We start from the raw sequence: 17,852 nt of genomic DNA, 5'->3' as shown, positions 1-17,852 counted from the left end.
TCCAAAGTGGTTTGTAACATGATCTGAACTAGTTCTCAATTGAATAATAGTAATAAGTTTTTATTTAATTAAAAAACTGATGACAACTTGCACTTAGGTCATGTTTTAGTAGACTTACTATATGGGTTATAGCTCTCAAACTTTTTCTTCCATACTTTTTTTTTTTTAGTTAAAAGTGTTTCTCTTTTGTTTTAGTAGACTTAATTGGTAGTGTTTTATTAAAATAGACAGCAATTAATGATGTAATAATTGGGATAATTATTGTTGTCTTTCTATACTTGTAATATAGTATTTTATTCCCTCTACTTTATGAAATTACTAATTCAATTTTAAGCATTGCCTATAAGTACTATTACTCCTATTGTCTTGAAACTCATTTAGTTAAGTGATGGCGCGACATCTTTGATTTATTAAAAATTCCAAAATAATTCCCAAGATTTTGTATTAGTTATTTACATTATATATCAAATTACATTATTATCCTTAGTAGTTAGGGAAAATTAATCCTGCCTTTTCTCTTATCAAAATGAAAAATAAAAAATGGAAAGAAAAGCTATGGTTTGGTTCTCAACGATGCGAAGGAGATGAAGGAAAAGGATGAAGGAAAATAAAATATTTTTGAGAAATTAAAAATTTGTGGTGCAATGGATTATCTAAACCCAATCAAATCTAGCTATCCAATGTGGAAAGCGAGATTCAACCTTTGTCTATAGACTCTACACTATTGATATCAAACCCCACGAAGGTGGGAGTACGAAGATGGAGGCAACAAAGTGATTATTAAAGATTTCTCTTTACCTTGAGTTCTTGGGAGTACTAGCCCAAGCAATACAGTTTCTAATTTTGCCTCAAAATTGGATCTCACACCCAAAAACAATTGGTAGATTTGATTATCTTGGCATTATAATCTCTAAAAATTCTAGCAGCACTTGCTTTTTTAGGGGTACCAATAGTGTTATCATGAGTATTCAATTTAACGCACCCAGGATTAGGGTGAAGCCAAAGAAGCTCTATAGGTGGTGGGGAGCTCTGAATACTCAAGTTTGGACCAAGAGATCTAACTAGAAGCAAGCTAGAACTAGATAGATGTCTTCTCTCTTTTTTTTATTTTATCGTAAACATGAGTGGTAAGATCAAACCTTACTTGGCAAAGGACCCATTCAGTAGATCGATGCACACCATCATACCTTTTACTATTCCAAACCAACCAAAGATAATGAAGGATTAACAAAACAGCACTTAACCACATGCCACTCAATGCAGGGTGAGACTTTGTTAGAGTCTTCCATTCCAGTAGTGAGTATGACAAGAAGCATTCTTCTTCTGCTGTGGGCCAAAAATCATAGCTCACCTCTCCCCACATATATGAGAAAATAGAAATGAACAAAAGTTCCATAATTTCACCATGACTCTATTCACAGTCAATGAAATAGAATCTGAAAAATTCAAAAAACCGAAATGACATTTATGAATTCAAAAGAAAATAAAATTATTCCATTTCATTGGCTGAGAGGACGGGTAGAAGAACTTGACTGCTGCCAGGATAGCAATCAAGTTTCTCTTTATTTTATTAATTTATTTCATCTGAGACTATCACGAAGGTCTTCAAATGTCATTCTCAACAACCAAAAAACAGGAAAAGTGGAAAATGGAGCAAGTTGACTCACATGTCACAATTTATTGAGAACAAAATACATCACATAAAACACAAAAACAAGAGGCATTTTTCCTACGTGACCCATTTAAGAAGCTAGCCCTTTCTAATTAGGCCAGTAGCATGAATGCTATAAGCAAAGCTCCAAGTACAACCAAATTAGTCTGAACCACAGGACGTATGAGAAAAATCTCAACAACCACTTGCTTTCACAAATACAACTCTGAAATCAAATTCTTCAATGCAAACACACTGCAGGGAAAGAAAAGAAGAAAAAAAAAGAAAATGAAAAAGCAATTGAGCTCGCATGAGATGGAAAAGTAGTGGAAAGAGCTTCGTATGAATATAAGTTTGCTGACACTGGTAGCATTAGAAATGCTCCTCCAGGTTCCTGCACCTCCAACCACCTACTTCGATCAACTGTAAGGGACGACAAGGAAATAATCAACCTACTGCTATTATCTATTTGATGTTATTCAGAGTTAAATAACTGACACAATTCAATTAAAGGAATGTACGCACTGGAAAGATGAAGAAATGAAACATGAGGAACGTATCATAAAAAAAGAAACGAAGCATAGGTAGGAACAAAAACAGCAAACTCACCGGATTCAAAGTTGAACAGGAGGATAGATGTCAAGCTTAAGCTTATCACTTCTCTTGGTTACGGCAATCGCCTTTGTAATCTTGTCGGGCAGCCTCGACAATTTAAGTTCTTGTAAGGTCGACAATGCCAGCAGTTTGTCCTTGGGAAACTCAACGAGATCTTTGCAGTTACCGATCACCACTCGTTTAAGCTTTGGTGGTGCTTGTCCCCCTAGTTTCCAGGCCTCTATGCTCGAATTTTCAATCTTCAAAAACTCTAGCTCTGGAAAATAATCTTCTCCGAAAACCAATTCATCATCAGTGAATTTTACTCCGTCGAATTTCAGAATCCGAAGCATCGGTATACCTTGAAACGTCCGGATCGTTTTGGCGTCGAGGCAAGCTTTGCCCTTTATGCTGATGCTGGTGACAGACTTGGGCAGTTCGATCCCCTCAGAGAATCTGCATTCATTCACAAATTTCAAAGATTCAAGGTATTCCAGGTCAAAGGTAGATTTATCTTCTTCACCTGAGTTACATCGGTAGCCATGCAACCCTAACTTTCTCAGGTTAGGTGCTGACTGTGCAATGTGAACCCGCTCCATCGGATCTTTCGATACGTAATACAGAGTCTGGAGCTTGTGCAGCCTTTTCTGATCTGGATTCGGAGGGAGTCTGGTGGGCCCATTTAAATAAAGATGCCTCAATTCCTGCATATCCCAAAGATCTCCCGGCAAGACATCAATTAGAGTGCATCTCAAGTCAAGAGTAAGGAGATTGCGAAGACGATATATGGTCGACGGAACACCATCAACAGTAGCAGTTATTACCCGTAGGTACTTCAAAAGAATCAGCCTATTAATGTCTTCTGGGACCGTCTGAACCTCCTTGTCCCCCAAGTCCAAAGCCCTAAGCAACCCAAATTTTTCGAAGAGCTTTTCCCAATGGTTTTCAGAAAAAGTACGTTTATCTTCTTGGCTGAAACAGAGCAAGGTTCGGACATGGCGAGTGTTGGCGGAACTGGCATCTGCAACGTAATCCGAGCGACTCATGTGATGAACGGAAAGCCTCCGTGGTTGGGTTTGATGAGAAGGAACATTCTCGTGGGTCTCGAGAAAGTTCTCTTCCTTGGACAATCTAATGCATAGATCACGTATAAGATCATGCACATGGCATGTTTTGACACCACCGTCTGATCCTGTTTCGTCAACTTGGATCAAGTTCCGGGCGATGAGTTGGTGCAAGTAGCTTTTCGCAACATCTTCCTTTCTATGCTCCCGGCCATCCTCCTTTTCTATAAACCCTTCGGAAATCCAGAGTTGGATCAATTTAGTCGCATGTATCTTGTGATCTTCAGGAAAAAGACCCAAATAGAGAAAGCAAGGTTTAAGGTGTGAGGGCAACTCATCGTACAACTCACGGTTTAACTCCGATATACCCACAACACTACCTCTACGCATGCGTTTCCACTCATCATGTGTTTTCTCTCTACTTTCTAAAAACCCAGCTACCTCCACTATTGCTAGCGGCAACCCCTTACATTTCTCCACAATTTCTTTCCCAACAGTTACTAAACCTACGGGGCAGGGCTCTAGTCGGAAAACCTTCTTACTAAAAAGCTCCCAACTCTCTTCTTTACCTAGAAAATCAAGTTCTAGGGGAGGATTTTTTATAGACTGAAGAGCAACATCTTTCATTCGGGTAGTAATGAATACTCGACTTCCATTTCCGTCATTCGGAAAAGCATCTTTTAGCCCATCCCAATCTTCCTTGTTCCATAAGTCATCGAGCACTATTAAATACCTGTTATGAGATAATTCATTATTCAGTGTTTTCTTCAGCTGGTCCTCTGACATTGTTGGCATCTCTCCCATCATCTCCTCTGTCATTAGGGTAACTTGTTTCACAATTTCAATCAGCAACTCCTTCAGCTTGAAGTTTTGAGAGACACTTACCCAAGCACGACATCTAAAACAATCTGCAACAGAAGTATCTTTGTAGACTTTCCTTGCTAGGGTTGTTTTACCCAGTCCTCCCATGCCGAGGATTGAGATCACATCCAACTCATCTGTACCTTCGATTAGCTGACTCATCAATGTCTTTGTCTCCTTGACAAAGCCAACCACATCTTCTTCAACTTTGTTCCTCCGTCTCTGCACCAAAATTTGCTTCTGCAACTCTTCATCATTAGATTCATTGATGTTCGTTTGACGTTGGATTTTGTACTTATCGTAGTTGTCATAGATATCTGCAATCATCTTTTCCAAGCTTGTTATCTTAACCGAGACATCATGAAGAAATTTGGCTTCATTGAAGCCACGGAAAAACTTATTCATTGGGTTTTTTCTATTGTGCTCATCGACTTTGACGACATATTCATCCACAATATCCTCCACCTCACGAGAAACATTCATGATGTCTTTCACCAGCTGCATCACATTGTGTTGATCACGTTTACCTTCAGAATCTTTAAGGAAGTTTTGTATGTATGGGAGCTTAGTTTGCAGAGATTGAATTTGGTCCTCGACTCCAAGGAGTAAATTCGCCTCATTCACAAGAAGCTGGGCGATATTGGTCATAACGACGGAAACAATGGTGTCTGCCATTTCCACTTTCTGATGTTGGTCTCTACTTAATGTCGTAAAGGCTCTGAAGTCTAATAAGAAGAAGGTCACCACCGGATATTGTTCGAGCACCTATAAAGTACAATGCCAGCCAGACAAGATCATGGTTAGTGCTGTGCATTTAAATCTAATCCATTCGCAACTTAGTTAATGAGCAGCACCGAAGCAAATTGCTATTAGTAAAGGATTTTTCAACTTGTTTATCATCGCCAAACACCATTGAGGGAAAAAAAATGAAGAAAAGAAAAGAAAAGAAAAGAAGAGAAAGGAAGAAGAATAAAAACAATGGAAAACTGTAATTTTGGATCTAAAGCTTTAACATAGTGGATCTATTGGAATAAAACTAATACAACCTCAGGATGGATTGGGTTTTTAAGACTGCTAACCTAATTTAACACCTTTGGCTCAGCCCAAACCAACCCTATCTTGACTCAGGGTTTGATAACTTCAATCGTTGCCCAAGCATGTCGAGCTCAGCTTAGCTCAAGATTACCAAGATTGAACCTAAGTGCGTTAGGCTGGCAAGGTTAGCCTTAACTGACCCTGTTATGTTTGGTCACTCTTGCCATCCCACGCATTGAAAAAATAAAATGAGAAATCCCATTTATAATAATAATAATAATAATAATAATAATAATAATAATAATAATAATAATAATAATAATAATAATAATAATAATAATAATAATAATAATAATAATAAAGGAAATTTTTTGAGATATATCCTATTATCTTTTCGATAATGCACTGACACCCAATGGGTATGCAGCATTGGCAATGACGCCCCAAGTATAAGGTTATCAATCTGTAACTGAATCGAGTACCAAATTCAAATTCAAGATGAATTAATCGAACCAGACCAAATTGAAATAAATCGAATTAGATTCAGATCGAACAATTGAAATATAATTGGATTCGGTTTATGAGCCAAATTAAAACCATATTTAGGACCGGTTTAAAACTAAAGACTAGAAGTGCAAACAAATCGGAAATAACTATCGAGTTGGTTCGGATTTGGATCCAGTTCTAAAACCGACTCAGGTTCTTGTATCAAATTTGGATTGCACCAACGTTGCTTAAGATTGAATTGAAACCAAATTGGATATCCAAGACTAAACCCATTGACACCCTTACCCAAATGTGTGTAATGAAATTGCAGAATATTTCTCTCCATTACTATTTTCCAGTAAAACATTCTATATATTCATAATCCCAAAAATACCGTCATTCTCATGCAAATATCTTATCTCTTTTGGGTTGAAAAGTTGGACCTGACTTAGGGAGGATTTGGGCCAACTGGGTTTCATTGACACAACTAGATTCTTCTCCTCCAAATGACCTCATTTTTCTTTCTTCGACTGGCTTATATCAATTACGGCCACTGATAATATTCATTTATTGGGGGTGTTTTTACTCAGAAAATTTTATGTCTATCAATTTGGAATTTCAAGTTTTCGATTCAAGAAATAGGAAGAGAAGAGGAAACTGCATGTGGTTTCGAATTTTTCACATTTAACACATTCGAAATTTAGGTGTTAGGCTCAAGGCTTGGTGGTTTGGATTGTTTGCCCCATCGTTACATTTTCCCTATTTTCATCTGTGCATCACGATCAGTTGTCTCTCAGATCTAAAATATTAGAACAAAAGATATCAGACACCGGAAGAAGAAATTTGAAAACAAATGGGAGAGAGATGATTTTTGGATGTAAGAGATAACAGTTGGATGAGGTCGGCCATTAGGTCAGGGTAAAAATGCATGATTTCTCTAAATAGTAAACCTAACACAGTTTCTCTATGAGTCAGAGGAGGTGGAAAATCCATCTGCAGAAAGACAAATAGATCGGCGGGTTTGGAGGAATAGAACTGCAGGACTTATTGGAGAAGCCAACATGGTAGAGAGAGGAGAAAGGCGATACCTTGTGCTCTTCAACTAAAACACTGAGCTTCTCTGAGAATGAGCGAAAAGGTGCTTTGAGTAGAGGGAGACATAGGAAGAAGAAGGTGATTCAAAACCAGGACAAAAATATTCTTTGAATATTTAGACCTAGACGTTCAATTAAAAGAGGAATATTTAAAATATGTATAATGGTCCTTTTCTTTTTTTAAGTTCCTACTAAAGTCTACTTCTTTTCTAATTTTGTAATAACTTGGTAACATATTTGGCTAGAAATTAATATAAAAATATGTAATAATAAAGAACCCAACCCACTCCAAATACTCAATAATGTAAACAAATAGATTAGGGACTTGAAATGTCTTTTTTATTTTTTGTAGAAAAAAATTAAACTTGTTTCAAATGTCTTCACTTAGCTAATGATTATGGAATCTTACCAATATTTATGTACCTAGGTGTGTTTGATGAACTAGATGGAGACAGATGAGCATGCGATTGCTTTGGAATGGAATCATCCAAGAATTACAAATAGGGAGAATACCAACATGACAACTTTTGAAACAATTATTGGAAACAACTTGGGCAATGATACAAAGAGCCCAACTTAAAAATGTACAACTATAGTATATTTGGTGTGATCACACAATAGAAAAATATCTCACCACGTGCAAAGAGATAAGCCACTTATTCCCCACCTTCATTTCTATTTTGGCAATGGTGCTACAGATTACATCTAAGTCAGAAATTTGTAATCTAAGACAACATGCAACAAAAAACTGGTTACTTAGTTTGACAGATAGATATATAGGTTTTATTTGCTTTGAGGCTATGCTTCATACTAGATGTAGTTACATCTTATAACTTTTAATATAAGCTATTTTTCTTTTTCATCATTAAAAAAAAAAAAAAAAAAAAAACTCATAATTCGTACAGATCCAAAGGGGGTGTTTATAAATTCTACGAACTCTTGGGGTGTCCATGCTCTATCCATAACATAATGAGGTGTCCTGAAAATTTCCCCAGTAATATTAAGAAGAAAGGTAATCAATCAATCACCTAGATTTAAGTCATTTAACATAGATTCAAGCATGTTGACAGAATATTTAATTACTTTCACTAATTATATAGTTTTGATCCATCTAGTCTTATAAATGACATAGTAAAATAGAAGTTGGACGTACATCGACTGGTAAGTTAATTACTTGATGACCATCATGTTTATAGGCTCCATAAATTCTCCAGTTGCTTCAAATTATATTATAATACTGTGTCCTTCCAAATTTAGCAGACCTTTATTCTTGGTTTTGGTGGGCTGCAACAGTTACAATAATGGAAAGAATAGATTTAACTTAAAGAAAATCAAGGGGTTTTGGTTTTGCTCTTATCTTGAAAGACTTATGTTTGTTTTTTTTATATAGATAAGGTTTTGCTTTTCATCCCGAGGGAATTCTTCGAACTCTGAGAATCATAGTTCTTTCTGCAGTTGCTCTACGGATTTGTTGCATGATGAGCTCCCTTTTAAAACTTTGTTGCTAAGAGATCAATGATTGATATTTGAGCATGAAACGGACAGAAAAAGAAATTTTACCCCTGTAAATTAGGGTCATCTTTTAGTTTTGAGGTCATATTGGGGGATCTACATCCTCTGCAATTCATTTTCCTGTAATTCCCTGCAATTCCTCTTTAAGATTTTACCACGTGGCATTAAGGGATCCAACGATCACCAGTTAAAACTAAATTTGATTTCCCTCTCTCCTCTCTCGGTGAAATTCCGAAAAAAACCCTGCGTTTTTTTCGTCTCTCACTCTCTCTCCTGTTCATGGGTCTCTCCTCTCTCTCACTCTCTTTCCTGTTCACTGCTCTCTCCTCTCTCTTGAAGAAATTCTGCTCAATGCTCTCTCCTCTCTCTTCTAAGAATTTCAAAAAATCCCAGGATTAAACCTCTATAGGCTTTGCAATTTTCTCTCCTGTAGGCTGTCTCCTCTCTCTCACTATCTTTCCTGTTCACAGTTCTCTCCTCTCTCTTGAAGAAATTTTTCTCAGTGCTCTCTCCTCTCTCTTCTAAGAATTTCAGAAAAATCCCAGGATTAAATCTCTATAGGCTCTGCAATTTTCTCTCCTATAGGCTGTCTCCTCTCTCTTCACAAAAATCAAAGAGATCTTTGGAATTGTAGTGATCATCTCATCTGTCTTCTATGATCATATTGCAATCCTGATTTCTACTCCTTTTTTCCTCTCAAGAACATCTTCAACAGTCAAGCTGTAGCTTAAATTCCAAGTTTTTAAACTTCAGAATCAAAAGCAGCAGGGTTTCAAATTCAGTATTAATGCAAAAGCAGAGTTTGGGTCAGCATTCATTTTTATGTTTCCAGAGTGCAAGTCTGCATCCAAGATAATTAATGCCCAAAGCCACAGAACCATGTGAGTCCCTACCTACTTGATCATCTGGGGTTTTTAATAAGCTGAGACTGAAACTTAGAAAGGTAGTTTTAAGACAATTTTTCTTGAATCTGGAGACAATGAGGGATAAGGCCATGCACTTAGCTTTCTTATCAACCAAACTATTTCGTTGTTTCTTTTTCTCGTGAGAGAGAGAAAACTCCCTAGAGGTTCAAAATTCTTCTTCTAATCCTCTAGTTCCCCAATACGTAAATCCCTTTCTGAATTTTTCTTTTCAACAAAACATCGGAAGCCTTATTTTACCATTAATAACCGTTCAATTTCATTCAATTCCTTTGGTTGCCCTATCAAACCATTACGTAAAAACGGAGGGTTTGTGAAGACAGAGTGAGATGATCGCTGCAATCCCAGAGATCTCTTTGAATATTATGAAGAGCGAGGAGACAGCCTATAGGAGAGAAAATCGCAGAGCCTATAGAGGTTTAATCCAAGGATTTTTCCGAAATTCTTAGAAGAGAGAGGAGAGAGCCGTGCATAGGAAAGCGAGTGAGAAAGAGGAGAGAACCGGGAACAAGAGAGAGAGTGAGAGATGAAAAAAACGCAGGGTTTTTTCGGAATTTCACTGAGAGAGGAGAGAGGAGAGAGGAAAATCAAATTTAGTCTTAACGGGTGATCGTTAGATCACTTAATGCCACGTGGCAAAATCCTAAAGAAGAATTGCAGGGAATTAAAGGAAAAGGAATTGCAGAGGATGTGAATCCCATATTGGGAGAAACAATACTGGCAGTCAATGTGCAACCTCATAGGATTGTGCCATGTGGCATTTAAGATCCAACGGTTACCCAACAAACTAGAGTTTAAATAAAATTCAAATTTATGGGTGGATTTAAATAAAATTGAAATTTAGTTTAAATTGGATAATCATTGGATTACTTAAATGCCACATGCCACAATCCTATGAGAGAATTGTAGGGAATGTAGGGAAAGGAATTCCGCGATGTGAGTCATTGGTTGGGTGGGGTCTCAGTCAATAGAATCGTCAAGCAAAATAATACACAGACCGAGAGACAAGGGCTTTTAGATACTGCAGTAACGGAACTACAAGTAGAACATGACTACTGCTGGTGGATTACCCAAGAAGAAATCTTGAAATCAGATGAGGTTTAAATCACTTCGTCACACTTCGAACTTCCGAAGTAGAAACGATGCAAAGTTGAACAAATATATGTGCAATAGGAGTTTCCATCAAGATGTTGCTTGGTAAAATAACTCTCAACTATGTACCCAAGATGGATCTCAATCTTGAATTGCAAATATACAACACCAGAAGGGAAGAAGCTAGTACAGTGTTCCGTTTGAGATATAATTGCTTGTAATACTGCTGCAGAGAGAGGAAGAAAATGGAAGAAAAAAAGCTACCTATATTGCAGAAAAGGGTTTAGAGGAGTTATGGAAGTATGAGAAGGCATGGCAACCGGGAGACCGTTTAATTTCATTAATGGTTTCGAATATTGCTGAGGAAGAGCAGAAAAGGGCAGCGGTCAAGGGTATGTGCAGGAGAAGACGGAAGTAGATGAAGAAATATGTATATATGCATCTGAATGAAGTTATCAGAAAGAAACAAGGACAAATGTAATAGATCAACTACACATTTTTGAGATAAAATCATAAGAAAGAAACAACGAGAAATCTAATAAATTAGTCAATATATTGCTGATATAAAATCATCAGAAAGAAACGAAGAGAAATCTAACAAATCGAAGGATATTGACAAACAACGAAAATAAGTTACCATACAATGTTCATCCAGTGCAATTAATGAAAGAAGATATAAAACTCTACGCACCTCAAATTGACATGATGATTGAGTCTCTAAAGTCCTGCTTCAATCCAACTAAAGACTTCACAATATTGAAGAAAAGACTATCCATAAGAGAGGAGAGTCACATAAGAAAGGCACAAGAGAGGAGGAGAGTCACATAAGGAAGGAAGGGAAAAAAAGAGATCATGCAAAGAGGGTGGGATTAAGGTTTGATATGTCAATGGATCTCCTGAAGTCTTATAAACCAAAAGGCCCTAATTACACCAGAGAAGACTGGTTTGGAGTTAAAGTTACTTCCCGTTTTATAGACCAACAGGTGACACTCAAATCCTCTGGGCTTCTGTACCTAATGTGAATATGATAACCTACTTTAATAGAAGACTATTAAGTCTATTTAAACAAAAGAGAAAAACACAAAATCGGTCTATTAACTTATTTTATTGAGAGATACACCTATAATACTAGAGAAAATTTCTATCTCCTCTGAACTTATTCTTTATTTATCCATACTTCCCTCTTAAAAGCTTCTCCTCTAATTCCCCTCAATAGGTAAACTTTTATCTTTCTTTTCCTCCTAAAAATTTAAAATGGCCAAACTACGCTTTATTTTTAGCTTTTCAGTATATTATATTGATCTTTTTTATTATACTTTTGTTATCTTTTTCTTCCCCCTCTCCCTCTTTGTAGGAATACGTACGTACTTGGATTTCATTTTTTTTTTTTTTTTTTGGTATTTCCTATTTTTACTTTCTATACTTCGTTCTCCATTTTTTATAAGAACCCATTAATGTGATTAGATGTATTTTTCCCCCCTCTTCCTATCTTATCAAATTCATTAAACATGATTAGATGTATTTTATTTTATTTTATTTTTTATCGATCTTTTATATAAATCCACTCATGATATTCAGGTCAAGAAAGTGTAGAAGAAATGATTGAGAAGCCGCACATAAGAGGAAACCCATCGCTACAACTTATGGCTTTCCAATCTTGTTGGATTCTCAAACCCATTTTTAGGGAAACACAAATGAATTTAGGTGAATCAGTGAGCCCAGGGACTTTTAGGAGCAATTTGATGTATCTCATGGAAGAATCAACAAACCAACACAGCTGCCGGAGCTAAGGAAGAAGACAACGAAACTACTGATTTTCAAAGAAGAAAATGACTTAGATGAAAGAGAAATTAGGGTTAAGGATTAGAAATTGTGGACCGTTAGATTAGAATTATATAGTTGTCGTCAATCCAAGGGTTAAAAAAAATAAAAATAAAAACTTTTATTTTCCTTCACCTTATGGGCAAGATGGTCAATTCAATTTCAAAGTTAATAGAAAAGTAAGTGTGGTTAACTTGTAATTTCAGAAAATGGCTAATGTTGGCAGCATGTAATTTTTGCCACTTAAGTCGACAGGCAAGAGTTTTGGCCCAACTTAAGTGGGCAGCATGAAAAAAACTCGGTCTTTTAACTTACCACTAGGCTATGAAGTTCAAGTTCTCCTTAATTTTTAATTAATTTTTATCATTATGAATAAGTTAAAAATAGTAGGTTCATGTGATTGGGGTCTATTTTAATAAAAGACTACCAATTAGTGTACTTAAACAAAAAGGATGAACACATTTTGCCAGCAAAGAAAAAAAAATTGAGGGATATACCCTTACATATTGTCTTTAGTGTAAATTTGATTTAAGTGCAAGTTGTACCTGTTTTCCAATTAAATTAAACTATTATCATTATTCAATTGAGAATTAGTTCTTCAACTTTGGATCATGCTACGTATCCCTCCTGATTAGTTAAGTCACATGTACTCTATAAAGTGTTTCTATTTTAATTTTATTTTATTTTTTTGACTCAACATTTACTGAATAATCAAAGCAGGGAAACTATATGTTATTGGCCAAGTCTCTCTCTAAAAATGTAAATAGAACAACTCTAAAGAGATGTATGCAACTTGGTTAGAATAACCTATATACTGGTGCAATAAAGAAGTCATTCATATGTGTTGGGATAATTACTCTTGCCCCCCTCTACAATAGCATAACTACTAGTTAAACTCTGTTGTGCTATAACTAATATTTATTTATGGATGTCCATTACTCCAAAGAGATCATACCAAAATATGTAATTTTCAAATTAAGATCTTTGGTGATCTGCATTCCCATATTAACCGAAGATCTTAGCAATCCATCATTCCATATCAAGATCATCTTATTATGTGTGAGAATCATATATTGTATTTCTTTGTAAACTCTGATATTTCCATATCAGAGAAAATAATTTCATTATAAATATGTAATGAACAACTCAATAAAAGAGTTGAACTCATATTGTCATAATTTTCTTCTTTGTATTTGATAAGTCTTCTCTGATATTTCCATATCGATATGCGATTTATGTTCCAATTACTCCATCACAACGTACAAAGATTAGTCCCCAAATAAAGTTGAGAATATATGTTAGATATGAATATCCTTATATAATTCAATATCTTACCAATGATAGGAGATTTATTTAAAGCAAGACTTGCTAATTATCATTTTGATGAATTAGTTTTTCTAACATGAAGGGGAAATAATAAATAGTTGGAAAAAGAGATTGATTAGAACACATTATCATTATCTCATTTAGATCCTTGCACTGAGTAATGTAAACCTAAAGTTTAAAAGATAATGTATTTACAAAGTATTATGAATCAACAATTAGATTTGTTGATCTGCTAAGTGTTACTTAATCTCATATTCCAAATACAAATGCTGCAATTTGAGTTAATGTCTCGGCAAGACAATGAAATTTGAGTTAATATCTCATGCGAAAATGAAAAGAGAAAAATAATGAAATCGTGATATATAAAGCATGAATTATGACACAAATTTTTTTTCCAAAGGCTTGACATTGATTATATGGAAACATGTTCTTTTATGATAAATGCAATCACATTCAAATATCTTATTATTCAGGTAATATATGAAAACTTTGACATGCGTTTAATGGATATTATTACAGTCTATTTATATGGTTCACTTAATTATGAAAATTTCTAAAGGATTCAAAATGCCTGAAGCACATAAAAGTTCCTAGGAAGTTTGTTCAATAAGGCTTCAGAGATGATCAGTGTTTATATGGTATAATCTTCTCAATAGATATTTACTAAATAAAGGATATAAAAATTATCCAATTTATTATTATACATTAATTAAATGATAGGGATCTATTTTTTTTTATAATAAATGTATATGTTGATACCATCGGAACTCCTGAAGAGCTTCCAAAGCAATAGATTATTTGAAGAAAATTGAAATGAAAGATGTTGGAAAGACAAAGTTTTGTTTAAGCTTGCAAATTGATTATTTGACGAATAGAATATTCATTCATCAATCAACATCTATAGATAATGTTTTGAAGCGATGTTACATGAATAAAATACATCTATTGAGTACCTCAATGGTTGTGAGATTGCTCGGCATAGAGAAAATATTCATTTCAACCCCATGAAAACAATGAAAAACCTATTGGTCCTAAAGTATCATATATAAGTGCAATTAAGGCACCAATTTATTTTGCTAATAGTACACAATCGGATATAGTATTTTCTATAAGTGTATTAGCAAGATTTATCTCTTCTCCAATATGAAGACATTGGAATGTTGTTAAGTACATATTTCAGTATCTTAAATTGAGATTATTAACATGATGTTATTTTATGAATATGAACATCAACTTATTTGTTATGCAGATGCATGATATTTATTTGATCTACATAAAACTAAATCCTAAACAGGCTATTTATTCGCAAGTGAATGTTAGCTATTTCATCTTATCAAAAAAAAAAAATGTTAGCTATTTTATGACATTCAACAAAACAAACTATATCTGTCATTTCTTCAAATCATGCAGAGATAATAGTGATTCATGAAGTCAGTCGACAATATATTTGGTTAAGATCAATGATACAACAAATTCAAGAAGCATGTAGTCTTCTACTAGAAAAATGGGTTTCAATAATATTATATGAAGATAATGTTGCATGCATAGCTCAATTGAAGGGAGGATACATCAAATGAGATAGAAATAACATATTTTATTGAAATTCTTCTTCACTCATGTTCTTCAACAAAATGGTGAAATCGATGTTTATTGAATTCGTTCAAGTGACAACTTTCACAAATTTATTTATTGAGGCATTGCTTACTTCAAATTTTGAGAAGCTGATATATGATATTGGAATGTGCTTACTCAAAGATATTCAATGATGTTATGATCAGGAGGATTAAAGTACATGCTACATTATTTTTTCCTTCACCAGGGTTTTGTCCTACTGGGTTTTTCTGGAAATGTTTTTAATGAGGCAGCTACCAAAACTTATTATTTAGATATGTATATTCTTTTTCATTTATTAAGATTTTTTCCCACAATGTTTTTTCTTAGTAAAGTTTTAACGAGGTATATTATCTATTGATGGACATTCAAAGAGGAGTGTTATAAATAATATTTATTTATAGATGTCCATTACCCCAAAAAGATCATACTAAAAGATGCAACTTTCAAATGAAGATCTCAACCATCTCAGCATGCGATCTTGGCGATCTACATCCCCATATTAACCTAAGATCTTAGCAATTCATCATTCCATATCAAGGTCATCTTATTGTGTGTGAGAATCATTTATTGTATTTCTTTATAAACTGTGCTATTTCCATATCAGAGAAGATGATAGTTCAAATAAATATGTAATGAATAATTCAATAGAAGAGTTGAACTCATCTTGTCCTAATTTTCTTCTTTGTATTTAATATATTTTCTCTATTTTATAACATGTTCTTCATAAAAGTACTGTTGCCCATCTTATTTTTAATGGTGTTAAATGAGTGTTATCATAAAACAACTTTTTGTCGAAATTAGGCCGAAATTTGCTGAATTTCGGGCGTTCCGATGAACAGTGAACCGAAAAATGGGATGATATACAGGATTGCAAAATATCACCGAAATTCGGCGATATATCACCGAATTGACTGATATATCAGCAAAATCTTGATTTTTTGCAATATTTTGACGATTTCTCTCACTATTCTATAGTGGAGTATTCATGATCAATGGACAATTTTACCAATTATGTCCCAATGATTCAAGACTCAAAAGACAATGTGCTAAATGTAGTTAGGGAGGAGAATCTACATAAATAATTTATGAAAATAATTCAAATTAGGAATATATTTTATAGCAAAATCTTCAAGATTAATGAGCAATCTTACCAATTATATTCTAGTGATTTAGGCCTCAAAATTCAACATGCCAAATATGGTTAGGGAAGAGTATATATATGAAATAATTTATGAAAATAATTTAAATTATGAAGGGATTCTGTAATGGAATCTTTAAGGTCAACGGGTAATCTTTCTAATTATGTCTGAATGATATAGGCCTTAGAAGGTAACAAGTTAAATCTGACTAGGAAGGATAATTAAATGGAAGAATTTATAAGAAATAATTCAATTTTACTAAATATTGGCATTAAATTAGGGTAGACACCAAATTTGGGCCCAAAATAACTAAAACTACCTCCCGAAATTGGGGGTCAAAATTTGCCGAGACAAGGGCAAAATCTTGCCAAAATTTCGGCGAGATTTCGCAAGTTCGTCTGGTTCACCAGGTAGCAAAACGGTGAAATCTACTGAAATTTCGTACTTTGGCTTTTATGATTGAATATATAAAATCTATATTTTTGCCCTTCATTAAAATTAAGAAGTTAAAAGATAATACCACCTTCATTTAGAAAAACCATAATGAATATCAATTTTACCCTTATTTTCAAACATCACCCAGTTGCTCCATGAGTGGGAAAAAAAAAAAAAAAAAAAAAGGAGAGAATGGAACCTCTCAAGGAACCCTAGCTCTTGGATCTTGCTGAACTTGCTTCAAATCTTCACCAAGCTTATTGGTGACAAGTAATATTGGTACACCATTACATCATTACTTTTTTGGATTCCCATTTTTTTATTCTTAGAGTGTCGAAGATGCATTGGGCCTGAAAACGAAGAACAATAAACAAAAGTTGAAGTTTGGAGGTCTAAAAAAATCAGAAAAATGAAAGAACGGTAGCATGCAAAAGACGTGCATGGCTGAAGCAACATAAACATTTCTCGGAAATAATGATGATGATTTTTTTTTTTTTTGGGTTGTTATAGCATGACAAGTGATTTTGCCTTTTAGTGAAGAGGTCATGGGTTCAAATATTCATATTGGAGTATTGGTATATCTAACACTCTCTCCTTTGTATGGGAATTATCATCTTCACATTCTTTAATTAAAACGTACCAAATCAACTACTGAGAAAATACAAAAAGGCTTCTTGTCAGCTAAATTTCCCTCCTAGCTTCTTTTTCAACCATTTACATGGTTGATTGGAATTTCCTCCAAATGAGTGACAATATTTAAAGTTTGTAGGAATTCAATTCAACAGTCAACTTGGAATTCTCTAACTTATTGCACGTTTAGATTATCCAAAAATAAATTGTTGCCGGTTTAACCGTCTTATTTAGCTATGATTGGTAGAAGGACAACAATGTAGGAGATAAGATAGTAATTAAACAGTTATACAAAGGACAACAATGACTATGTCTTTTAATTTGTAACATAAAAGCTGCAAATTGTCAGGTATAATAAAATTATCTTTACGAGTTCCTTTTAAAATGCACTTAAGTTAAGGGTGTCAAACTTCTTGTATGAAATTGAACACTGAATCAAACTCAAGTCAGAGTAAATTGCAATGGACTAAGCGTAATAAATCAGATTAGATTTGAAATAAAGGGCAATTCAAGAATCATGAAATTATCCAACCATGACTTAGATCAGATTTGTTAACTGAATATATTATTATACA

At 34.4% G+C, this 17,852-nt stretch overlaps 1 protein-coding gene across 1 annotated transcript; it reads right to left on the bottom strand.

Annotated features, from left to right (window-relative positions):
• Positions 1 to 1,649: 1,649 nt before the first annotated feature.
• Positions 1,650 to 11,329, bottom strand: LOC149005597 (putative disease resistance RPP13-like protein 3). Its single transcript, XM_089169324.1, has 3 exons — positions 11,004 to 11,329; positions 2,261 to 4,935; positions 1,650 to 2,074 (listed from the first exon to the last, which is right to left on the bottom strand). The coding sequence occupies exon 2, from the start codon at positions 4,843 to 4,845 to the stop codon at positions 2,266 to 2,268; it is 2,580 nt and encodes an 859-aa protein (XP_089025450.1). The 5' UTR covers positions 4,846 to 4,935; positions 11,004 to 11,329; the 3' UTR covers positions 1,650 to 2,074; positions 2,261 to 2,265.
• Between the last annotated feature and the right edge of the window lie 6,523 nt (positions 11,330 to 17,852).

Source organism: Hakea prostrata, chromosome 9 (assembly GCF_041222555.1).
Source record: "Hakea prostrata isolate BN-2017 chromosome 9, UWA_Hpros_2, whole genome shotgun sequence".
In the NCBI taxonomy this organism is placed as follows: Eukaryota; Viridiplantae; Streptophyta; class Magnoliopsida; order Proteales; family Proteaceae; genus Hakea; species Hakea prostrata.
Note: the sequence above shows the minus strand (reverse complement) of the source record. Positions and strands in the feature narration are given on the sequence as shown.